General features: G+C 40.0%; 1 protein-coding gene across 1 annotated transcript in view; it reads right to left on the reverse strand.

Moving 5' to 3' along the window:
• The window catches only part of LOC128136117 (tyrosine-protein kinase Fer-like), a 194,526-nt gene that overhangs the window by 110,931 nt on the left and 56,253 nt on the right, over positions 1-27,342 (reverse strand). Inside the window, exons 5-9 of the mRNA XM_052775260.1 lie at positions 26,452-26,635; positions 18,467-18,604; positions 17,082-17,201; positions 11,816-11,938; positions 5,801-5,990 (exon numbers count right to left, since the gene is read on the reverse strand). Coding sequence (XP_052631220.1) covers positions 5,801-5,990; positions 11,816-11,938; positions 17,082-17,201; positions 18,467-18,604; positions 26,452-26,635 — 755 coding nt within the window. The remainder of the gene's footprint in view (positions 1-5,800; positions 5,991-11,815; positions 11,939-17,081; positions 17,202-18,466; positions 18,605-26,451; positions 26,636-27,342) is intronic.

A 27,342-nucleotide genomic window follows, 5' to 3' on the forward strand; every position in this document is an offset into this window, starting at 1 on the left:
GGGAGGGGACATAGCCAGGACAGCTGACCTAAACTAACCAAACAGATATTCCATACCATATGACGTCAGCTCAGATCTAAAAGCTAAGTAAAGGGAGATGGAAAGGGGGGCATTTTTTGTCTTCCAGAGCAATCACTACGCGTACTGAAGCCCTGCTTCCCAGGAAGTGGCTAGACATCGCCTGCTGATGGGAAGTAGGGAATAACATCATTGGGTTTTCTTTGCTTTCGCGCGCGACCTTTGCTTTCACTTTATTAAACTGTCCTTATCTTGACCCAAGAGCCTTTTGTTATATTTTCTCCCCCCTGTCCAGCTGAGGAGGGGGAGTGATAGAGCAGCTTTGGTGGGCACCTGGTGCCCAGCCAGAGTCAACCCACCACACATACATACTTGCATTATCCTTAATTTGTTTTCTTCTTTTATTAATCTGATTCTCTAATAATACACTACTTGTAAATATTAATACCAATCAGTACAAGTAATAGGATCTGTTTGTTTTCTGGTACTACAATAAACCACAGGGGCAGCCACCACTACCTGGATTTTAAATCCTGTAAGAAAAGAGCTATTCACTAAAACTACTTCCATCACAAGTAAATGGAAAGTCCAAAGTGTTTATAACTTGACTTAGTCCAAGGACTGTTAATTTCCTAATATCTGATTCATTGTCAGCTCTCAAATTTTAGTATCAAAGAATCTTTCAAAAATACATAAATGTATTTTTAACACTGAAAAACTTAGTTTATTTCTCATAACTTCACTCTCAGACACAGATGAGGTATTTTAATGAATATTTGCAAAATAATTAAACCTGAAGCAGAGAGACCACAAATTAAAAATCTCATTCTAATTAGCTATGGGTTAATTAAGCTGTAAGAAACTGAAAATGCAAACAGAATAAATCTGTTTTGTAGTGTAACAAAAAAGATTGCTTCAAAGTTTTGAACATACCCCCTTGACTGAAGAAACACAAAATCTGATAATGTAATAAATGCAGTTTCGGTTTATTCCAAGAATTCTGAATGAGCAACAAAATCCATTAAATATGTATACACAATAAAGCATTGTTTGAAAATGACTCCCAAATATAATTTAGTTTACAGGATATAGGTTAAACATTGTCTTAGTAAAATAAATTTACTTCTTTAGCAGCAAAATTCTGCAATATTCCATAATTTGTTTGTCATGAAAAGAGAGTATGAAAAAGAATATTTCATATAGGAATAGAAAAAAGGCTAAAAGGGAATTTACTAGCCACTTGAAATTAACACCAATCAATACAATTTTTATTCTTTTTATCAGACTCAAGTAATACTGCATGACAACTACTTTTCTTACAGTGAAATACTCTGTCCTGAGTCGACTGTCAAGTCAATATTTATTTTTTAAGTGTTGATGAAATAAATTGACTACTTAAAAATATCATTAATAATGGGACAACACAGTGTCTAATTTTGCTTGCATGCCTATCAGGCTTGGAACGATCAATTCATTTCACACATCTTTTCACAAGTGAGCCACAGGATTTAGCTGTGACTAAATGTCTACTTCTTACATGACAGGAAAAATTAAGTTACCAAAATATGCATGAATTCCACTGTGTTGTGTTTCCACCCCTGGGGTAGTCGATTCCATGTATTGGACACACCTCCACGTGAAAGTAAACTGTGGTCTGCACTCTGCTGCTGAAGGAATTAAGAAAAACGCATTGGCAATATCAATTGTGGCATACCACTTGGCTGCCTTTGACGCCAGTTCATATGGAATTCTAGCATTTCCAGTATGGCCGCACTCAGCGGTGACATGACTTGGTTTAGGGTGCAGTCCTTCAGGAATGTCCCCCATGGGGTCACAAGTCCTGCCAGAAAACCTGCTCCAGCGTGGGCTCCTCTCCATGCGTCCACAGGTCCTGCCAGGAGCCTGCTCCAGCGCAGGCTTCCCACGGGGTCACAGCCTCCTTTGGGCACATCCACTTGCTCCGGTGTGGGGTTCTCCACAGGCTGCAGGTGGATATCTGCTCCACCATGGACCTCCATGGGCTGCAAGGGGACAGTCTGCCTCACCATGGTCTTCACCACAGGCTGCAGGGGAATCTGCTCTGGTGCCTGGAGCACCTCCTCCCCCTTCTTCTTTACTGACTTTGGTATCTGCAGAGTTGTTTCTTTCACATTTTCTCACTCCTCTCTCCCAGCTGCTGTGTCGCAGCAGTTTTTTCCCCCTTCTTAAATATGTTATCACATAGGCACTACCACTGTCGCTGATTGGCTCAGCTTTGGCCAGCAGCGGGTCCATCTTGGAGCTGGCTGGCACTGGGTCTATCAGATATGGGGGAAGCTTCTGGCATCTTCTCACAGAAGCCACCCTTGCAGCCCACCCCCGCTACCAAAACGTTGCCATGCGAACCCAATACAGGACGTTATGAGAAACAGTGTCAAAGGCCTTCCTGAAGTCCAGATAGACAATATCCACTGCTCTCCCCTCATCCACAAGGCCAATCAGTTCATCACAGAAGGTTATCAAGTTGGTCAAGCATGACTCCTCCTTGGTGAATCCATGCTGACTACTCCTGATGATTTTCTTGTCCTCCATGTGCCTGGAAATGATTCCCAGGATTAGCTGCTCCATCACCTTTTCGGGGATTGAGGTGAGGCTGACTGGCCTGTAGTTCCCTGCGTCCTCCTTCCTGCCCTTCTTGAACATAGGAGGGACATTTGCTTTCCTCCAGTCCTCAGGCACTTCTCCCAGTCACCATGATTAATCAAAGATTATTGAGAGTGGCCTTGCAATGACATCTGCCAGCTCCCTCAGCAGTTGTGGGTGCATCCCATCAGGGATCATAGACATATGCATGTCCAGTTTGCTTAAGTATTCCTTGACCTGAGCCTCTTCCACCGAGGGTACATCTTCCTTGCTCCAGCCTTTCCCCCTGGTCTCTGGGACCTGGGATTCCTGAAGGTTGGTATGCTAGTAAAGACTGAGGTGAAGACGGTATTCAGTACCTCAGCCTTTTCCATTTTCTATGTAACCAGGTCCTCCGTCTCGTTCAGCAATGATCCCACGTTTTCCCTAGTCTTCCTTTTGTTGCCTATGTACTTAGTGTAGCCCTTCTTGTTGCCTTTGACATCCATGGCCAGATTCAATTCCAGGTGGGCTTTGGCTTTCCTAACCTCATCCCTGGATGCTTGGACAACATCTCTGTATTCCTCCCGGGTTACCCATCCTTACTTCCATCCTCTGTATGCTTCCTTTTTGTTTCTGAGTTTTGCCAGGAGCTCCTTGTTCATCTACGCAGGCCTCCTGGCATTTTTGACTGACTTCCTGCTCATTGAGATGGACCGCTCTTGAGCTTGAAGGAGGTGATCCTTGAATATTAACCAGCTTTTGTGGGCCCCTCTTCCCTTCAGGGCCTTATCCCATGAGACTCTTCCAAGCATGTCTTTGAAGAGGCCAAAGTCTGCTGTCCTGAAATCCAGGGTTGCAATCTTGCTTTTTGTCCTGCTCCCTGCCCTCAGGATCCTGAACTCCACCATCTCACAGTCACTGCAGCCAAGGCCACCTTTGACCTTCGCATCCCCAATGAGCCCCTCCTTGTTGGTGAGTATGAGGTCCAGCAGAGCACCTCTCCTCATTGGCTCCTCTGTCTCTTGGGTCGGGAAGTTATCATCAATGCACTCCAGGAACCTCCTGGATTGCTTCTGCCCTGCTGTGTTGTTCTTCCAGCAGATATCGGGGTGGTTGAAGTCCCCCATGAGGACCAGGGCCTGAGAATGTGAGTCTGCTCCTATCTTATCTGTCTGTAGAGGGCCTCATCTGCTTGTTCTTCCTGGTCAGGTGGCCTATAGCAGACACCCACTACAACGTCACCTTTACCCATCTTCTCTTCAATCCTAACCCATAAACTCTCCGTCAGCTCCTCATCCATCCGCAGGCAGAGCTCTATGCATTCTAGCTGCTCTCTCAATAAAGAGCAACTTCCCCTCCTTATCTTCCCAGCCTGTTCTTCCTAAAGAGCCTGTACACATCCACTGCAACATTCCAGTCATGGGAGCCATCCCATCCCATCTCTGTGACCCCAACAAGATCGTAGCCCTGCAACTGCACACAGACTTCTAACTCTTCATGTTTATTCCCCATACTGATTGTGTTAGTGTACAGGCACTTCAGAGAGGCACCCCAGCATGTTGAGTTCCTGGAGAGAGTTTGGGGGATTTCTCCATAATGGTACCTTGTAGGCAAGGTGCCTTGTTTCCTCTTACACCAGGATGAAACCAGGTTCCACAAACCCATAAAAAGCCAACAGTCTTAGATACTAGGATCAAACAGCTTACATAAGGATGTGCAAGAACCTTAGGAGCCTGTGCAACAAAACTATGCACATCAATCCCAGAGGAGAAAAGGGAGGTGTTATCCCTCATTCTCTCCACAAGATAGTCCAGCCAGCACAGGAATGGCATCAATGCCAGGGCCAATCACATGGTCATTGTTTTTATCAAACTGTTCCCAGGCACAGTAAAATAGAGAGATAAGCAGCGCAGCAAATGGCCAAAGCTAAAAGCAGCCACTAACAAGCCCTAGATTCTATTATACAGTAAAGCAAGCAAGCTCTGTGACCTGCACAAAAGCCTGCTAATTAACAACTATGACAGTTATAGCACACTCAGATCAAAACTGTTGTTATCTTGAGCCCCACACTGAGTGCCAAAAAGGGCTGTAGTGGGTTGACCCCATCTGTCAGCCAAACACCCACCCTGCCTCTCGCCCACTCTACTCTCCTACAGGATGGGGAGAAAATGGAAGGAAGGTGAGAAGACCCATGAATCTAGATAATGACAGTTTAATAGGGAATGCAAAAGCTGCATGCACCAACAAACAGAGGAATTCATCCACTACTTCCCATTGGCAGGCCTGGAAAACAGGGCCTCAGTACACATAATGGTTGCTTGGGAAGACAAATGCCATAACCATGAATGTCCCCACTTCCTCCTCCTTTCCCTGAGCTTTTACTGCTGAGCACGATGTTATATGATATGGAATATCCCTTTGGTCAGTTGGGGTCAGCTGTCTTGGCTATGTCCCCTCCCAACCTTTTGCCCACCTCCAGCCTACAGACTTTTTGGGGAGGAAGAGAGAGTGAAAGCGTTGGCACTGTGCAAGCCCAGTTCAGCAGTAGCCAAAACACTGGTGTGTTATCAACACTGTTTTAGATACAAATGCAAAGCACAGCATCATACCAGCTACTATGAGGAAAGTTAACTCCATCACAGCCAGAACCAGTACACAATGCAAGGTCAAATGACCTGCACAAGAGATCCAGTTTTTGGGAATAAAACGGAAGGATGGACATCGGCACATCCCTATGGATGTGATCAACAAGATAACAGCCATGTCCCCACCAGTTCATAAAAAAGAAACACAAGATTTCCTAGGCATTGTGGCTTTCTGGAAATAGGCATTCTGGGTTATAGTCAGCTTGTGAGCCCTCTCTAGCGAGGAACCTGAAAGAACTATTTCGACTGGGGCCCTCAACAGATCAAACAGGGGATAGCTCACGCAGTAGCCCTTGAGCTGGTCCAGTAAGGAACAGCTGTGAGAAACATATTCTACACAGTAGCCATGGAGCATGGCCTCACCTGGAGCCTCTGGCAGAAAACACCAGGAGAAACCTGAGGTCGACCTCTAGGGTTTTGGAGCCAGGGGTACTGAGGATCTGAGGCCCACTACACCCTGACTGGCCTCTGACCCCAGGACTAAAGTACAATAGCAAGGATGCATGATGTACTTAAACAAATGCAAAGCTTACCATAGAAGTGACTGATCTGGCATCTTCTTCATAATTCACTACAAGTGGTGGCTCTTTCCCATCATTTTCTTGAACCTTTTGTTCCAGTAGTTCTTTTTGGGCTGCAAATTTTGCCTCAGAGCATCTTAATTGCTGAACTGTTTGCTTAAGTTCTTCCAGTGCATGCTTTTGGCTCAGCAAGAGTACAATACTGCAGAGAAAAATAACAAACAATTTTAAAACATATGATTTAAAATACATATTTTGCTTCATGAAAGCTACATAGAATAAAGCATTTTCAATACTGGAATTTGTTTTTCTTTTTTCACTTTATTCATCCATGTAATGAAGGAAATTATTAACCTTTTATAAGTAAGAGTCTGAGAAGTCCTCAGAATTATTTGTTCAAAGGCATAAACACATGAAGCAAATATTAGAAAATTCTCAAAGCTACAAGACAATGAAAGCAGACACCTACTTAGCGATTCCAAAACCAAAAATCACATTGTAGTAAAAACAGAAGAAATTATTGTCTTCATCCACTTCGGTTGAATTTACAACCGTTAGGGTTCCCTGTCCTTTTGGGTAGAAATACACTTTTAGATTATGATTTCCAGTGATGAGGAATCCACTGCAATCCACATAGCTGTTATAATAATAATCTTCATTATTAAACTCACCTTATATCCAGTATAAATTGGTCTGGCTCCATGTTAGAGATACCTGTTGTCTCCATCTTCTGGACTGAAAGGTCCTCTACTGCATAAGTATTTCTGGACTGCAGTTCAGAACACTCTTTAACTTTTTTTTTTTTTAGCTAAACAAATTGAACTCCATAAGGGGCTAAAAGAAGTTCTTTCTCATCTTCTACATGCTTTTATGGCTTTTTGCTGACACCCCCCCCCCCCCCATTTTTCAATATCTATCAGAACTGGACCCTGTATTCTATTAGCAGTCTCACCTATACCACAGTCTTCTGATACAGTATTTCACCATTTATAGATTTAGAGATCACAAGAGCATTTTCAAATTTCCCCCATTAACTCCAACACCTTCCCAAAGACAGACCAACAGCCACTCTCAAGCCTTATAAGCTTTCTTTTTTGTGTGTATAAGTTTACATTTGAAAAGAGACAATTAGCCAAGCACAATACATAATGCAATCTGAATTTACTAGTGTCTCATCTCAATGTTTTAGATAGATAGTTTTCTTCCAGGTCACTGATTAAAAAAAAAAGTTCAGTAATTCAGAGTAAGAAGATTTAGTTACAGTTATATTTCATGTCCGCTAGCCAGTTTTTAGTCTATTTATTGATTCTTCTTTCTTTGAGAGAGACTTCATACCTACATTCTTACACTGACAAACTTCAAACTGTTACCCTATAAATAGCGCCTTGTAGAAGACCTGAGATTTTCCTTTCTAAAACAACAGTTGTAGCACAGCCTACTGAAAGCTTTATCAGCTTTAAATGCTTCAGGGACATGATAGTATTTAAAACAGATGGGGGGGGGGGGAGGGGGGAGGAAACCCACAACCCTGCAAGTGGCCTCACAGCAGACAGCCATGTAAAAAGACTGTACCAATCTCCTATGCTGCAATCATCAAGATTTCCACCTTTGTTGCATGCAAATGGAGAGCCATTTGAAGAGGTTCTGCAGAGGGAAAAAAAACCCAAAACCAACCTACCAAAAAAACCCCAAAAGCTCCAGAGTGCTCAGTCCTCCCAGAAATTAATAAAGTTAAATCTGGAGGACTTTCAGAAGGATCTAGATCTGTGTCAATAAAAGGAAAGAGTCCTCCTTACACTGAGAGTATCAAGTATAAATTCAGTCCTAAAAGCATGAACCTTCAGGAATAAGGAAATACTGAAAAACTAACTTCTTCGCTAAGAAAGAACAGAGATTAATTGAATTAAGATGGCCATAAGACAGACTTTCACATAAAGATATCAAAGAACAACCATATTTAACTCCAAGAGATATTCTAAAACAGTAGTGAAGGACAAGCAGATTACTTAGAGCATATACAAGTACCTAGAGGACACTTTCAAATTACCCCCAAGAACTGCCAAAACCAAAGATGGACAGAAGTTGTCTAACACAGAGAACCATCCACCATCCATGGTGCAATATAGACAACCTTAAAAGCACTCAACTGGAACCCAGAGACGTAGTCTAGAAACAGGTGCAGAGTTCTCACGGTCTGAAATGACAGATGAAGCAGGTTGAGGGACCAGAACTACCAAGAATGAGGACAGCGTAGAGAAAAATCATAGTATTCTGTCACTCTACACCTTGAGAATAACCCCTGGAAGACAAACCCTCCTGCCAGCCCTCCAATTCTTATGGGAAAAAAAGGAAATTTAGAAGTTATCCCTGACAGCAACCCACTCCTGAGCAGAAATTAAAGTATTTCTCCTTTGCCCTAGCAGCGAATAAATCTGGCTCGTGTAATTCCTCTCTCACGAATTATGCTGGTGGTTGTACTCATGAATGAGGTTCACAGCTCTGCTGACACACTGTCCACAAGAGAGCTAGAAAATCCAGAAAAAACAATTCAAATATCAACCTCATCAACAATTCCACACATCCACAGCTTCAGTCCTCTCCAACAAAGCAGGGGAAACCTGATTCAACCTTGTTTGTTGATACAGCAAGAAGTTGCTCTGTCATAACCTGTACATGTAAACACTGAACATGAAATAGACATATTCTGAATGCACTACAGGCCAAACGTCATGGATGTCAAGAGATTGTTTCTTCACAAAGTGATCCTGAGTTAGATGATTATTCAAGTAGGTTCCAAAATAAGGGAACACTCTGTTATAAAATCCTTGTTGGCAGGAAAAGATAAAAAGTCATATCCCTAAATATGTGCATTGCACTAAGTCACAAAAAAAAAAAAATTCTGATAATCAGCAGAATGATCATTCATGGGGAAAGGATCAGTATGATGTATGAAGACACAATTGGAGGTCCTGGAAGTGAAGTTTGGCATGAAACTGCAGAAGTTTAAAAGTATAACACAAAGAAATGAACAATCTCTACTCAAGATAATGTTCTATCGTTTGGTCTTCATTATGAGAGAGAAAAAAGAAAAAAGATCTCCCTGTGAAAATGATGTCCTTCCACTATCAGCAAGGCTTTGGTGAATACACAACATCAGCTAAAATTAAAACACCCCAAACTCTGAATGGTTACAGCTCACCATGATCCAGAGATAAGATGGATCCTGCATGTTAAAAGACATGAACTGTTCTCTTTCCTGAACTGTGGCAAGATGTGCACCAGGTCATCCGCTGAAAAGTATCTGAAACACTAAATATTTTCAGCTTGCCAAAATCACACGTATGATGTTCCCTGTTCCATCTATGCATGGAGAAGTAGCCCCTATAAAATTCTTTAGCTATTGCTTCCATCAATGCAAACTTTATGGTCCTTGTGGCTAAAAAGAGCTACTATCAACCTCACAGAGTAAGATCTTGTGTGAAGAGTCCTTGTGAGACCGGATCAGGGCAACAGATTGGAAAGTGGTTATTGGGTTTATATGGCAAGGTTTTGGCAGCTGGGAGGCTGCAGGTGTGACCTCTGTGAGAAGACCAACATGAGGCACCAAAAAATGCTGTGGTGGGTTGACCCCATCTGTCAGCCAAACACCCACCCTGCCTCTCGCCCACTCTACTCTCCTACAGGATGGGGAGAAAATAGAAGGAAGATGAGAAGACCCATGAATCTAGATAATGACAGTTTAATAGGGAATGCAAAAGCTGCATGCACCAACAAACAGAGGAATTCATCCACTGCTTCCCATTGGCAGGCCTGGAAAACAGGGCCTCAGTACACATAATGGTTGCTTGGGAAGACAAACGCCATAACCATGAATGTCTCCCCTTCCTCCTTTCCCTGAGCTTTTATTGCTGAGCACAACATCATATGGTATGGAATATCCCTTTGGTCAGTTTGTTTCAGCTGTCCTGGCTACGTCCCCTCCCAACCTCTTGCCCACCCCCACCCATCTGGGCTTTGGGGGGGGAGAGAGAAAGCCTTGGTGCTGTGCAAGCGCTGTTCAGCAATAGCCAAAACATTGGTGTATTATGAACACTGTTATAGCCACAAATGCAAAGCACAGTACTCTATGGACTGCTATGAGGAAAGTTAACTCCATCCTAGTCAGACCTAGTATACGCTGCAAAGTCATTCAATAGCTCAGAACTGGTGGTGCTGAGGCTGTGTCAGAAAGAAGTGAGCTGAAGTCCAAACCAGTTTAAGTGAAGAGACAGAAAACATAATTTTGCAGACTTGACCTTCATTTTGCCCAGATAAAGCAGAACCAGGGAAGATTTCCTCAGCACTGAAGGGCTAGCCTCAGCATCTTGCATGAGACTCAACAATAACAGACTCTAAAGCTCTTGAATTTGGAGGTGACCTCCTCGCTTTCTTCCATGAAGAGACTTGCATTAAAGCTCTTTGAAGGTGCCAAACTCACAGCCAAGCAATATCTGACTTGACCAGCCCATCCACCAGCAGGATGACCTCTGCCTCAAGAGGCAAGCTTTCATTCATCGCTCAACTGCCCTTGCCTTTGACCTTGCTTTGCAGTGTTGAGGCTGGTGCTATATCATGTGACAGCAGTCAAGAATATGCAACAGTTGACTGAGACCTTCTAGGGACCATAAGTACTTGTATAAGAAGAGCTAAACAATCAAAAATGTCCTGGTCATTCTTCAGTGCAGTTAAAAATGAAAATGGGGTCTGTTGGTGGAAGACATAACCAATGCCAAAAGAGAATGGGTGATTTCAAGGAAACTTATGTCTTACACCTAGAAATCTAAGCCAGATCCCATGCTTTTTAAAAAGACCCACAGATACAGCTGGAGTCTACACTGAGATCATCTCTTCAAAAATACAAACATCTGCTACAGGATCAAAGGAGCCTACCTACAGCAGGAAAGGCAGGGATAGAAAACCACTTTCAGAGAGATATAACGGACAACAAAATAATACTGAAGAAACATTCCTAAGGAAAAAGCAGCATGAGGGAGAAACAAAGACATAATGCTTAAAATACCCACAAAACTCTCATATTTCAAAGCATTTATCCTTTAAGCTATATGCAGCAAAGAAGGTAGGTCAAGAATTGAAAAATGGGAAAATATACATACTGTGAGTATATGTGTAGACTATCAAAGAAAGAACAGGAAATCATCAAATCAAAACAATTACACATACGTATAAAGTTTCATATATGAATAAAATACTACTCAATGTATCAAGTTACAAGATGCCTTCAGCAGAGAGCTTAGAAGTCTTTTTCAATGAAGACAGAATTATCTGAGGACTTGCATTCCACTTCACTGGTATTGCAAACCAATATTTATGTCCATGTTTGTAAGATTCTGACTGATCACAACAAGAATTGGAAAAACATCACTACAGACAAAAGTTATTTATCTGTTGTTATAACTTCAGTTTAGACTGTGATGTGAAATTTAATCAGAGTTAGAAAAAAGACCAATGATCTTGATCAAAAAAAATTATTTATAATGTATGTTTATTTGTGGCACTGTAAGACATCAATTAATCCCTCATCTTCATTATTTACTATTCAGTATTACAGGGTGTTGGTTCTACATTATTGCATAAGAAAGTTTACATCTTGCATATGGCTCTGAAAAGTCTTTCATAAAATCATATCTATACAATGAACTGTCAGAGAGACAATCTGAATTGACTCCTTTTGTTCCATCAAGCTGAAGTTACACTGCTAACCAAAGGTCTAATTCTTGAGCCATCCCAATAGTATGACAATTAAACTAAATTAAAGGAGCTGCTCGGTTCTCTAATTAATTAGGATCTGGAGTGGGGAAGGTTTATTTAAGACATGGGAAATTAACTTTTTGTTGTCATTGATAATAATCATTTCTCACTAAAGCAAAACAATGTTAGTGCAGATTATTTAATATTTAAGTCTTAGGAACTGCATTATACACAAATTTATCTCAAATTATTATATTTTGATATTTTAATTATACTTACTCTGATGTTTTTTCACAAGTCTTAGAGGACTCTTCTAATTTTTTCTCTAGTTCCAACACAAGTTTCTCTTTGCTCAGAAGTGTCTGCTGTGTCTGAATCAATTCTTCTATTAATGTTTTTAACCTGTAATACATATATTTCAGAAATCTGTTATGCATACACAAACTGAACATATTTGGAAACTTTCTTTTTTTCCTAAAGATGAAAAGGAGCATTAGTCTTCAAAGTATGTTATTTGCTGGTCATTGGCCTTTTTTGTGGCTGTACCTTTATATTATATTATTAACCTATGTTATTACAGAATCCATACTAGATTGTGGATACATACAAAGTTACAGAATGATCTGCTGCCTGCATTCTCTAGAATGCATGATGTTATGTGGATTAATGCCTTCTTAATATATTGCTAATTCATGAGTAGTTATATGAAAAATGAAAGCCTTCAGACTGTTGAAGTACACATTAGATAAATACATACAATCAGTAGTTGTGATGTATTAATCTCTAGAAATAATAAAACCAGAATCATTGCAAGTTAAAACAATACTTTTTAGTATAAGAGTGATCTGTATATTCTTCTCTATACGATTAACTTTTTTAAAGCCACACAGTTTTTGGTAATGGTAAGTCCAAAATAAAGATAAAATTTGTACAAGAATACTCAACATTAACTGAGAAACTGTTATTGCACATTAAAACCACTACTGACACTTTGCAATTATACTAGCAAATATTCCAATAGCAAAAAAAGTCAACAAATGTAAAATGAGACTTTGCGATATAATTCTCAATCAACTCTACACAAAGCAGATAAAAAGCTTGCATATCAAAAAATATACTTTGACTTCAAGCAATTGCTAAGCTGGGAGAATAATTTAAAAAATATCCTTTCCTTCTTGGCATTCATCTATCCATCTTCAGGTATCTTACTCTGTTTCCCCTGTATTTTCAAGCACAATTTCAACAAAAAGGTATTATAGTAAAGAGTGGAACAAAGATAAAATACATATAGTACTTGATACTGCACAGATCAATTGCCCAAAACTGTTCCAGTTTGGGGAGTGTCAGAGGTTTATTCTGTTATGCTTTTCAGAATATCTCAATATTAGTCTATGATATTCATCAATGTTTATCAGGAGACACCCTATCTCTCTCATTACTTACAAAAGTTCCCTAATAAACACTGACTTTTAACTACCTCTCTCTGTCAAATCTTCTTTATTCATAAATATAAACTTACCTGAAAACGTAAAACTGAGCCAGTTTTCTCATCACTTATCCTTAGAATATATTTTATCAAAACCTTCAGTAATGCATGTAAAGTTGTCATTCTTCTCATATACTCAAAAAAACTATTGATTTGACAAAAAATTATTGATTCTGGATTAACATATATCTTCTAATCCATTCAATGTCTGGGAAATAAACCCAGTATATGTATTAGATTTATTATATTTGCTAGATACTGAAGGTAGTTTTCCTCTGCAGAAAACATAACGATGTAGTATTTTGAAGATCCAAGGCCATGATCTCAACTCTGAAGATCAACAATCAAATTCCTATTGTTTCAGAACATACAGAATGGATCTTTAAAAAGCCATCATCTATCAATAAAGGATGTAATACACTGACCTTACTTGAGAATATCTAGTCAATGCACAATAAGTTGATGCAAGCATGTTATATTTTTCTAGTAGTTTTAAAGCAAGACTATAGGAAAAGCTACCTAAAAAGCAGTTGACAAGGTATATCAAGCAAAAGCAGTTAAAGAAAACTAAGCAGTCATAAGAGGAAGGGTTCTTGCTTGTATTAAAAACAATTTAAAAAAGAAGAAATAGGATAATAATAGTCAGTTTTTACAGTGCCAGGAGATAACTAGTAGAAGTCCACAAAAATCTGCACTGCTTAATATGTTCATAATAACTGAGATAAAACAACAATTTAAAAAGTGACAAAGAATGCTGACAGAACAATGTTATTTGAGGTAGCAAAGGAAGGGGCTGAATGTGAATAATGCACAAAGATTTTTCTGAATCTTATGAGAATCAGTAACTGGACTGCCATTTAGAAGATTAATCTCAATGTGTATTAAAATAAACAAATATACAAGGGGGAAAACAATCCAAAACTTTATACAATGAATGGCTCTAAGCTGACCGTTACCACTAAGAAATGAGATCTTGGGTTACAACAGACTATTCCATGGAAACACTGGCTTGATACTCAACAGTGGTCAGAAAAATCAAATAGAAGGATTCTCTAGGATTTGTTAAAAATTAAGCAGAATGAGAACATAGGAAACCTCAATATGCCTCTCTCTAATCTATGTATCTGGATTACCTGTGCAATTCTGGTCATTTATCTCAAAAACAATACAATAACCTTGAAAACATTCAAAGGAAGCTAACAAGCTTAATAAAAGATAAGAAGTTTTGGGAAAGGAAGGACTAAAGCTAAAGACTATTTGCTTTGAAAAAAAAGATGACAGAACAGGAGTATGATAAAAGTTTATATCATAAATGGGGTGGAAAGGAGTACATTGTTCCTATTGTCTTCCAAAACAAGAGCTTAGAGTCATAAAATGAAACTAGGAAGTAACAGGTCCACATAATGTTAACTTAATCTTTGGAATTCCTTGACCTAAGACTGTGGACAATAGTTAGTTAGACATATTGAAACTGACTAGACAAATTCATGAAAGAAAAATACATCTAAGGCTATTACAAACAAATATTACTTCTGGCTCAAAAAAAATTCTAATCCGCAAATTATGGGAGGCTGAGAGAACATTCTGGGGAATGCACGCACATCCTGTTCTTGTTCTCCTCCCTAGACTTTCCCTTTGGGCTAATGTCAGAGAGAAGAAAGTTGGCTAGGTCAGTCTTTGGTCTGACCTAATATAGACTCATTTGCTCAAAGGCCCTAATATAATCTCTACCAGAAAGTGGACATACAACAACACTTCAAAGAGCTATTTGATTCCTGTTCCAAAAATAAAATCACACCATAAAATTTCTCTCTCAAATGTATCAAAGAATTTAAAGTGCATGAATATAAGCTTTGTAACAGGACACACTTGTATTGAAAAAAATTATATTTATGCAAATATGAAGATACTTATTTACAAACACAAGTTTCATCAAAATCATTTGCTAAAGAAGCAGCGTTTAAGCTGTTTTGCTTACACATGCTGATGGCTTATTTCTAAACACTGGGACATTGAAGACAAGCCGAACAAGAAGTTATTTCTGATTTTGAGCTATGGAAGGTAGAATCTTATAAAAATTGTAAGACCATTCAAAAGGGAGATTTAGTATATATTTTTTCCTTGTAACTGTGCTGAAGTACAGCTAGCTGTACAACATATACATAGTTTATGCAGGAATAATCTTGATTTAGTAATGATGCAGAATATATTATAAACAAAAATGTTTAAAGAGGAGGGAGGGGCTTTATTCATTAATGGACCTTTTCATAAGAAAGATGAAGCTGTTTTGGGACTGAGGAGAAATCTGACAAAGAAAGCTGAGACATTATATAAAAGAGGTTATTTCAATATCTATTTAAGAATAAATTTATGAAAAATAATTAGATCGCATAAGAAAAACAGAGGACAACTAATGACCTTGAAAAAGAATGAACAAAATGCAGAGAATCTTAGTAGTGTTGAGGAAACATAGGGCTTAGAATAATTTACAGAAGACACGCTGTAATGTATTTAGATTTGAAATGTCTCACTTCTATACGTTCTCACTATTATTTTGGTTTTAATAAAAGTCTGCATGAAACAAAGGTCATAGTTTGATTAAGCAGACAAATTGAAAAAAAATACAGATTTCTTATTTGGATCAGTTATACATTGTAAAGAAAAACCTCAAATAAGTCAGACTGAAATATATTACAGACAAAACCCATAATCTACTAATGAATTATTAATTTACCATTTTATATTGCTTATAATTAATTTTTGCAATCTCAAAAGTGACTGCATCAGAACATTTTATGGCAAAAGATGAGATTGACAAGATAATAACCTCAGCAGTAGATTTGTTCCCCAGTAACAACTGATTAAAGTTGGTGTCGTGGTTTAACCCCAGCTGGCAACTAAGCACCACGCAGCCACTCGCTCACTCCCCCCACAGTGGGATGGGGGAGAGAATCAGAAGGGTAAAAGTGAAAAAAACTCTTGGATTGAGATAAAGACAGTTGAATAGGTAAAGCAAAAGCTGCACGCACAAGCAAAGCAAAACAAGGAATTCATTCACTACTTCCCATCGGCAGGCAGGTGTTCAGCCATCTCCAGGAAAGCAGGGCTCCATCATGCATAACAGTTACTTGGGAAGACAAACGCCATCACTCCGAACGTCCCCCCTTCCTTCTTCTTCCCCCAGCTTTATATGCTGAGCATGACATCATATGGTATGGAATATCCCTTTGGTCTGTTGGGGTCAGCTGTCCTGGCTGTGTCCCCTCCCTACTTCTTGTACACCCCCAGCCTACTTGCTGGTGGGGTAATGTGAGAAGCAGAAAAGGCCTTGACTCTGTGTAAGCACTGCTCAGCAATAACGAAAACATCTCTGTATTATCAACACTGTTTTCAGCACAAATCCAAAACATAGCCCCATACAAGCTACTATGATGAAAATTAACTCTATCCCAGCCAAAACCAGCACAGTTGGGGAAATTAATAAAAAGATAAACCTACACAATAGATTTACAAAATATGTGGAGGTAGTTTATCACCCTGAACAGCTAAAAGTTCCATGAAATGTAATACAACAGCTACATCTATGTTAGCAAATTAATACATATTAAAGGTTATAACAGTGAATAAGAATTTTCTTTGGAAAACAAAAGCAGAACACCTAGTTGGCAATCAGGAAATCACTGACTACATCACTATACTCAATGGCTTCAAAGACAGATTTCAGTATTTTTCCTAGAATACTGAATGTGGAAGCACCTTTGAGAAAATTATTAAGTTCCCAAAGAGAATTCATGATGGATTTGGGGCACCGTAAAAATTAACTGGGGAGGAGGAGAGACTAGATTGAAAGTTCAGGCAAGTGCTGTTTTTTTGGGTTGGGGGGAGTATTTTGTGCAAAGGAACAATAAAAAGTGCAATACACAAGAGTCTATAGCTTAAAAACATTATTTCAGAAACTGGACCTTAAAAGTCAGGATACAGCTACGCAATGAGCTGATTGAGCTTAGACATCGTGTATGACAATTTCTAAAGGAATATATTTTTTTAAAGAAAACTTACATGACTTGTAAACTTTCTGCTGTTAGATTATTCCACATGATCTCATTAGCTTGAAGGTTTTCATTTTCTTCGAGTAAAGACATATCAAACTCTATTGCTTGTTCAGCAACTTCTGATGACCTAATTTAGCAAATAAAAGTGATATTTGCAAAATTAACATGTATCTTTAAGTAGATCATAAAGAAAATTGTTTTGTTTTGAATTATTAATAACTAGAATATAGTTAAAATTACATATGAAATAAAAGTAAAAACAACAATAGGATATATATTCTTTTTCCTCTAAATAAAGGGGACAGTCTTAAAAACATACCAGAGAACAAAATAGAATATAATTCTCTGAATTAAGATCACAACATAATCAAGGTTTTTCAGGGGGTAACTATTTGCATGGATCCACTCTTAGCTGATCCAGCTATAAATCTGCATGACAATTATCAATTTGCACATTAATAACAAAGGATAATGCAAGAAGTCCTAGGACTATCCACTTATGTACCAATATGAAATATCAGTTCAATAACCAGCAAATAAAGTTTATTTTTTTCAATTAAAAACTTTCTTGCAAAATGCATCCAAATACACACTAAATTAGCTCACACCGAATCTGGGTTGTCATGTGTCCAAAGAAGAGCAACGAAGCTAGTGAAAGGTCTAGAGAACAAGTCTTATGAGGAGCAGCTGAGGGAATTGGGGCTGTTTAGTCTAGAGAAAAGGAGGCTGAGGGGAGACCTTGTTGCTCTCTACAGCTATCTGAAAGGAGGTTGTAGTGAGGTGGGTGTTGTTCTCTTCTCCCAAGTAACAAGTGATAGGATAAGAGGAAACGGCCTCAAGTTGCGCCAGGGGAGGTTTAGATTGGATATTGGGAAAAATTTCTTCACTGAAAGGGTTCTCAAGCATTAGAACAGGCTGCCCAGGGAGGTGGTTGAATCACCATCCCTGGAGGCATTTAAAAGATGTGTAGATGTGGCGCTTGGGGACATGGTTTAGTGGTGGACTTGGCAGTGTTAGGTTTATGGTTGGACTCGATGATCTTAAAGGTCTTTTCCAACCTAAATGATTCTATGATTCTATGTATAGTCTGCTGCCAGTACCAAAGTTATGGCTCTTCACATGCAATAATAGTAATTGGAATTCTGTTTTTCTAGAGACAGCCAGAGATGGATGATTGAAGAAACAGTCAGATTAAAAACCTGACATTCAGACAACTTTCTGCACGTGTAGGTGGAACAGCTTTTCAAATTAGGACAATGGTTTACAAATAACAATTTAAAAGGAACCAAACAGAAACAAATACAACTCTGATCACTTTAGCAGTGTTGTAGTTTAATAGAATTTTTCCTCGAGAAGAAACATGAACATGTACACCAAGATGAAAACTTATACCTATGAGTATCTATGAAGTCATTATACTCAGAGTTAGGATCTATCCATTCAACAGAGGTCTGGATCTCTTTATGGACATTCGCAATCTCTTCTGTTACAAGACTGGTGATCTGGCTATATTCATCCAAGATTCCTTTTCTAGAGAGAAAAAAAACCCACTATAGTGTATAACATGGCACTGAAGGCATAGATGGCATTGACGATGCTTCAAACTTTCAATTTTCTGTTAGTACAAACTCGTTTCAACTGGCTAAAAAGGGAGAAAAAAAAAAAAGACCATATATTACTCAAAGAAATAACAGATCAATTGTGACCTCTTCTTTACAGATTTGCTATGAGTAGAGAAGTCTCCAAGACCATGCTCCTTATACTAATTACAGTGCATCTACATATAGTGTAGTGAAACTAAAGCTGTAGAGATTACAGGGAAAAGGAATGTATACAGCTCATTGATGACACCCTTCTTTATGACCAGAAAACTTATGCTAGCTATCATTTATACTGAAGCTTTTCATGTTCTCTTGACTGACAAAATAAGTATATTCTGACATATGATAAAATGAATCAAAAAATAGTCAGTGTGCATTTCCTTTAAGACCTGGCTTTCTCCATTGCTTTAACTGTTCTCTTTCATATCTTCATTTTATTATTTGATCATTAGGGCAAAAATAAGCATAAATCACAAGTTTGCATATATTTACAAGAAGAAATAAAATCAAACAAAAAGTTGACATGAGAAAGTACAAGCCATCTAGCCTAATGACCTGCCCCCAACAGTGGGCAAAAGCAAGTGATTAGGGAATGGCCAAAGAAAAGAATAAGTGATATTTTACCACTACATTTAATAGCATCCAGTGATATTTCCCCAGAATATCTTCCTACTCTAAGTTTTAGCTTTCCATAAATAGCCCTTCATAATAATTTCCTATTTCATTTTTATTTTTGACAAACTTCTTGGCTTTCCAGGTTCTGAAGCATGGTGAGGTGTTTTTTTAAATACTGATGAATTTTCACCAACCCAGAGGAACGTGCAGAAAAAAAAGTATCAGCAGATTTTTCCTGGATAAGATCTCAAGTTATGTTTATTTTATAAAAAACATTATTTGCTTGTATTTCTTCAGTACTTTTTCTAAGGAGAAAACAGACAAGAGAATTCATTAATGTCAACTACAGCAATGCCAGATCTAAGAGAAATGGAATCTATGTTAATTACTAAAAAAAAAAATAGTGATGTTAATATATGCTTCAAGTTTACCAAACTAATTGATTTGCAAAACCAAGATTATTAACGAAGTATATTTCACAGATAGCCACACCAACCCCTACACTTGTAATCACCATCTCCTTTAGTAAAACTAAGCCCAAAGATATTAGATAGCAGTAATTTTCCAATAAATTCAGATCTCACTGAAAATGTTTATTTAGTGACAAGAATATTTTTACAGGTTTTTCTTTCAAAGATGACAAAGCAAATTGGGTTCAATAGGTTCTTGTTCAATGATAAAACTCTTCAGTGAATTATCATAATTCACGATTATGAAAAATCACATTAATTATAGCACACAAATTTAACTGAAGTCTCTTGCTGTTATTTTACATACAAAATTAAGATTAAAAGGACTGTGCAGAGACTACTATAGAGGTCTATTTCATTTACACACCTGCACCAGAATCAAAGGGAGCAATGATACTTCATGAGGCAGTTAATATTGTCCGTATCACCTAAGCATATAAAGCATGAAACCCCCAACTCTCCTTCATTTCCTATGTGCTGAAGTCAAGATGAATGTAGACTTCAGAAAAGGTAAGAAAATGATATATAGAAGAGTGCCTCCCATCTAAATGAACAATACTTACAAAAAGAGGTAACTACTTTTTCTTTTAGTAAGTGATTTACAAGCAATACATTTAATTGCAGTCCTCGGAAAATCTTAGAGAAAGACCTACAGAACAGTCTCCCAAACCAACTCATATTCTTCAGGAAAGTCAAAGAGGCAGCATGGTGGTTACAAATCAGAAAAGATAGTTTAGAGTCCTCATTGACAATTCTCCAAGATATCAGTTTGCACATCTTCATCAGTGATGTGGAGAATGATCTTTCAGAAAAAGGTAATTGTATTTTTAAGGCTGGATTCCTTACAATGAAATTTCGTTTATATGATCCTGCTATTTGCACACACATGAGTAACCATGCATCTGTCTGGCGCTCCTCCCAAATGACTTTCATAGAATCATAGAATCATTTAGGTTGGAAAAGGCCTTTAAGATCATCGAGTCCAACCATCAACCATGCCCACTAAACCATGTCCTGAAGTGCCACGTCTACGTGCTTTTTGAATACCTCCAGGGATGGTGACTCCACCACTTCCCTGGGCAGCCTGTTCCAATGCCTGACAACCCTTTTGGTGAAGAAATTTTTCCTAATATCCAATCTAAACCTCCCCTGGTGCAACTTGAGGCCGTTCCCTCGCGTCCTATCACCTGCCACCTGACAGAAGAGACAAGCACCCACCTCGCTACAACCTCCTTTCAGGTAGTTGTAGAGAGCAACAAGGTCTCCCCTCAGCCTCCTTTTCTCCAGACTAAACAGCCCCAGTTCACTCAGCCACTCCTCATAAGACTTCTGCTCCAGGCCCCTCACCAACTTGGTTGCCCTTCTCTGGACATGCTCCAGCACCTCAATGTCTTTCCTGTAGCGAGGGGCCCAAAACTGAACACAGTACTCAAGGTGCAGCCTCACCAGTGCCGAGTACAGGGGAACAATCACTTCCCTGCTCCTGCTGGCCACGCTATTTCTGATACAGGCCAGCATGCCATTGGCCTTCTTGGCCACCTGGGCACACTGCTGGCTCATATTCAGCTGGCTGTCAACCAGCACCCCCAGGTCTTTTTCTGCCAGGCAGCTTTCCAGCCACTCTTCCCCAAGCCTGTAGCATTGTATGGGATTGTTGTGACTGAAGTGCAGGACCCGGCACTTGGCCTTGTTGAACCTCATACAATTGACCTCGGCCCATTGATCCAGTCTGTCCAGATCCCTCTGCAGAGCCTTCCTACCCTCGAGCAGATCAACCCTGCCTCCCAACTTGATGTCATCCGCAAACTTACTGAGGGCGCACTCGATCCCCTCGTCCAGATCATTGATAAAGTTATTAAAGAGAACTGGACCCAAAACTGAGCCCTGGGAAACACCACTTGTGACCCGCCACCAACTGGATTTAACTCCATTCATCACAACCCTCTCTGGGCTCGGCCATCCAGGCAGTTTTTTTACCCAGTGAAGAGTACACTTGTCTAAGCCATGAGCTGCCAGCTTCTCAAGGAGTATGCCATGAGAGACAGTGTCAAAGGCCTTACTAAAGTCCAGGCAGACAACATCCACAGCCTTCCCCTCATCCACTAGGTGGATCACCTGGTCATAGAAGGAGATCAGGTTGGTCAAGCAGGACTTGCCTTTCATGAACCCATGCTGGCTGGGCCTGATCCCCTGCTTGTCCTGCACATGCCATGTGAGCGCACTCAAGATGAACCGCTCCATAATCTTCCCCGGTACCGAGGTCAGGCTGACAGGCCTGTAGTTCCCCGGATCCTCCTTCTGACCCTTCTTGTAGATGGGTGTCACATTGGCAAGCCTCCAGTCATCTGGGACCTCCCCTGTTGACCAGGACTGCTGACAAATGATGGAGAGTGGCTTGGCAAGCTCCTCCACCAGCTCCCTCAGTACTCTCGGATGGATCCCATCTGGTCCCATAGACTTGTGAGTGTCCAGGTGGTGTAGCAGGTCATTAACTGCTTCCTCCTGGATTATGGGGGTATATTCTGCTCTCCGTCCCTGCCTTCCAGCTCAGGGGGCAGAGTACCCTGAGGATAACTGGTCTCACTATTAAAGACTGAGGCAAAGAAGGCATTAAGTACCTCAGCCTTTTCCTCATCTTTGGTGGCAATATTCCCCTCTGTATCCAACAAAGGATGGATATTCTCCTTGGCTCTCTTTTTGTTGTTAACATATTTGTAAAACCATTTTTTGTTTTCTCTTACGACAGTGGCCAGATTGAGTCCTAGCTGAGCTTTTGCCTTTCTAATTTCCTCTCTGCATGACCTAACAAGATCCCTGTACTCTTCCTGAGTTGCCTGCCCTTTCTTCCAAAGATGGTAAACTCTTCTTTTTTTCCTGAGTCCCAGCAAAAGCTCCCTGTTCAGCCAGGCTGGTTGTCTTCCCCGGCGGTTCGTCTTGCGGTGCATGGGAATAGCCTGGTCCTGAGCCATTAAGATTTCCTTCCTGAAGAATGTCCAGCCTTCCTGGACCCCTTTGCCCTTCAGGATTGTCTCCCAAGGGACTCTCTCAACCAGTGTCCTGAACAGGCCAAAGTTTGCCCTCTGGAAGTCCATAGTGGTGGTTTTGCTGACCCCCTTCCTTACCTCACCAAGAATCGAGAATTCTATCATTTCATGGTCCCTAAGCCCGAGACGGCCTCCGACCACCACATATCCCACCAGTCCTTCCCTGTTTGTAAACAGTAGGTCCAGCAAGGCTCCTCCCCTGGTAGGCTCACCTACCAGCTATGTCAGAAAGTTATCTTCCACACACTCCAGGAACCTCCTAGACTCCTTTCAAGACTGTTGGCCATTTTAAACTGTCGTGGTTTAACCCCAGCCAGCAACTAAACACCACACAGCCGCTCACTCATTCCCCCCCACCCAGTGGGATGGGGGAGAAAATTGGGAAAAGAAGCAAAACCCATGGGTTGAGATAAGAACGGTTTAATAGAACAGAAAAGAAGAAACTAATAATGATAATGATAACACTAATAAAATGACAACAGCAATAATAAAAGGATTGGAATGTACAAATGATGCGCAGTGCAATTGCTCACCACCCGCCAACCGACACCCAGCTAGTCCCCCGAGCGGCGATTCCCCGCCCCCACTTCCCAGTTCCTATACTAGATGGGACATCACATGGTATGGAATACCCCTTTGGCCAGTTTGGGTCAGGTGCCCTGGCTGTGTCCCCTCCCAACTTCTTGTGCCCCTCCAGCTTTCTTGCTGGCTGGGCTTGAGAAGCTGAAAAATCCTTGACTTGAGACTAAACACTACTTAGCAACAACTGAAAACATCAGCATTATCAACATTCTTCGCATACTGAACTCAAAACATAGCACCATACCAGCTACTAGGAAGACAGTTAACTCTATCCCAGCTGAAACCAGGACATAAACCAAATTGGTTCCCAGCAAATTTCATAAAAATAAGGCTACTGGAGAGGCAACTAACATAACATAGAATAGAATAGAATAGAATAGAATAGAATAGAATAGAATAGAATAGAATAGAATATTTCAGTTGGAAGGGACCTACAACAATCATCTAGAGTCCAACTGCCTGACCAATTCAGGGCTGACCACGTTAAAGCATGTTAACTTGCCATAGTATTCCAGCTGAAGGAAAGGATAAAGCATAAGATTAACTATAAACACTGCAGTTAATCTCTAAGGTTTTAAAAGTTTATGAGAAGACAGTCTCACTAAAATGCTTAAGTAACCCCTTAAAACTACTATCTGCATTTATTTCAATAGACTTCTCTATGCACAGTTATTGTCAATGGAAAGATGAAAACAGCTTTTTCATTACTCCTTGATATACAAATAATTCATGAAGGTTTATGTCCTGGTTTCAGCTGGGATAGAGTTAATTGTCTTCCTAGTAGCTGGTACAGTGCTATGTTTTGAGTTCAGTATGAGAAGAATGTTGATAACACTGATGTTTTCAGTTGTTGCTAAGTAGTGTTTAGTCTCAAGTCAAGGATTTTTCAGCTTCTCATGCCCAGCCAACAAGAAGGCTGGAGGGGCACAAGAAGTTGGGACAGGACACAGCCAGGGCAGCTGACCCAAAGTGGCCAATGGGGTATTCCATACCATGTGACATCCCATCTAGTATATAAACTGGGGGGAGCAGGGGCGGGGAGATCGCCACTCAGGGATTAACTGGGCATTGATCGGTGGGTAGTGAGCAATTGCACTGTGCATCACTTGTATATTCCAATCCTTTTATCGTTACTGCTGTCATTTTATTAGTGTTATCATTATCATTATTAGCTGCTTCTTTTCTGTTCTATTAAACCATTCTTATCTCAACCTGTGGGAGATTTCATGGAAAATGGGGGACATTTCTTTGAGCCTGATTATTTGGAGTTAGCATAAGTAGGCCGCAGTTACCATGAGTGGGCCAGAGTACGTGACAGCTGCAGTATGAACGGACTTTGAACCACCAGAAAAACAACGGACATGAGGAACTTGGACAGTGGAGCAATTAATAAACAAGATAACAGAACTGCAGAGGCAAGAAGGAGCTGCAAGAGCTTTAACGCAATTAAGAAAGCTGTCATTTTGGCTTAGAGCATTTAGCTGCAGGATGGGGACTTAGGAGTTGGTTTGTATCTTTGTTAAAAATTGGGGTTTCTTTTATTCTTGTATATTTTATTAGGTATAATGTTGCTTTTACTGTGTTTAATTAATTGTGTTCATAGATCTTGTAGGTCACCTTGACCAACATAACAGGTCAAGATTCTCTGTGCATTGCAACCGCATCACAAAACCCATGAACCAGTAGACAGGATGGCTATGACTCGTGCAGAGCGCCTGGCCAGCGAGCGTATGCATCATAGGCTCCCCATATTGCAACCGAGGCGGATTTTGGCACCCGCTGGCCACGTGTGCTTAAATCCGATCCTCTGCAAATGTATAAATACCGGGATTTTCTGAAGAGCATCGGGCTGGTGTACGGCAAGGCCATCGTTGCCTCCATGGGGACGCCCATGTAAAGCTGGCACCTATCGATTGCTGGGCTGAGTTTGCGGTGCAAGACGGCATGCAATGTTGCAGAATAGAGCTGCTATTGATTTTCTATTGCTAGCACATGGTCATGGTTGTGAAGATTTAGATGGAATGTGTTGTATGAATTTATCTGATCACTCTGAATCGATCCATAAAGCTATACAAATGATGAAGGACCAAGTTCAAAAACTGCAGGTTAGTGATGGTTTGGGATGGTTAGACAGGCTGTTTACCCATTGGGGAATTATGGGATGGATAAGAGATCTGTTAAAAATGTTGGGAATTGCTTTGTTAGTATTGGTAGTCTTGTTATTAATTATCCCTTGTATACTCAGTTGTTTAGGAAGGATGGTACAGAATGCAATGGCTAAAGTCTGGATTGTTCAAAAACAAAAAGAGGGATTTGTGGGATACTTGGAAAGTAATGGGCACACAGTGAACAATCCAGACTCGATAGAATTGATCAATTTGTGAGCCAAGGATGTTTTGTAGGCAGCAGACTTCAAGGATGCTTTGCTAGTGGACACATATTTAGCTAACGGTAGTAAGAGCATTCCAGATGCCTTTAGAAGGCCTTGAACAGAATAAACAAGAAGACAAAACAAGAAAGATGCCAATTAGAAGAACACAGGTGCGCATTCCACGATAAAGGGAACTTGGCAAGAACCTCAATTCCACAGCTTATCTTGACCAATTAGACTGAGACAAGTTTCGCATGTTTTAGTTAATACAACCAATTATGCCTTATGTTTATGCGCGTGTACAGTGTTGTTATAACCAATCACTAGGTGTAACTAGGCGCGTGGACAGCTCATGCTAACCAATCTCTAATTTGCTTATGCGTGAACAGTAACTAGAATGAACATATAAACCGAGCTATCTTGGCAATAAGGTGGCATCTGCTTGATCATATTGATTGTGCGCAGTGTCCGTGACTTCCGCGTCAACATCAACCCACGAGTTTTACTTCTTTTCCTGATTTTCTCCCCCATCCCACTGGGTGTGGGGGGGGAATGAGCGAGTGGCTGTGTGGTGCTTAGTTGCTGGCTGGGGTTAAACCACGACAGTTTATTATTTTCTAATAATACTATGAATTAATTAGGAGATTACACAAAAATTGTGGAAATTAGAAATATATAAGAAAATACAGCTTACAGGGCTTTAATCATTTCTTCTTCCATCTTCTGTAATGAATCAAGTAACAGAGGAAGTGTAGTGTCATAATATTGGTGCTGATGTAGCTGTGCTCCTTTCAGTGCCAATACATATTGATTATGCAACATATGAAGTTTCATAGTGGCTTTATCACACCGATCTTTGGCTTTCTCAGTCTCCTTTCCTGAGAAGAAAGAAAAAAGGAAAATGCATATGGTGATTTTAAAGTATACAAACATCAGTACTTGTGGTTGACATAAATCTAATAGATTCATGATGTTTGCACTTTGTTCCACAATAATATGTTTAAGCTATTTCTCTGAAGAAGCTAAAATTTGACAATTCTCAGGTCACTAGTAAGCCCAAATGTCTTAGTGTTCCTATTCAAGATGATAGAAAAAATGCTGCCTTTCCTTTGAGCAGAAATGTGAGAATACTTTATCTGAAAGTATATGAAAACCATCATCTCCATAAGTATAAAAATAATATAACTATGAAGAATGAAATGAAAACTACTCAAACACGAGTACCACAAATGCTAATCTTTTATCTGTCTCAGAGTAAATAAACATTTTTTAATGAAGAAAATAAATAATGTCCTACTATCTCAGACCCATGATCCATTTAGACCAATACTCTGTCTCCACTAGTGATAGCAGGAACTGCTTTTAGGGAAAGAATGTGTATTGGGTTTACGTGGCAAGGTTGTGGTAGCAGGGGCTTACAGGGGTGGCTTTGGTGAGAAGATGCCAGAAGCTTCCCTTATGTCTGATAAATCCAATGCCAGCTGGCTCCAAGATGGACCCGCTGCTGGCCAAGGCTGAGCCAATTTGCGACGGTGGTAGCAACTCTGTGATAACACATTTAAGAAGGGGAAAAAGCTGCTGTGCA

Source organism: Harpia harpyja, chromosome W (genome assembly GCF_026419915.1).
Source record: "Harpia harpyja isolate bHarHar1 chromosome W, bHarHar1 primary haplotype, whole genome shotgun sequence".
Lineage (NCBI taxonomy): Eukaryota > Metazoa > Chordata > Aves > Accipitriformes > Accipitridae > Harpia > Harpia harpyja.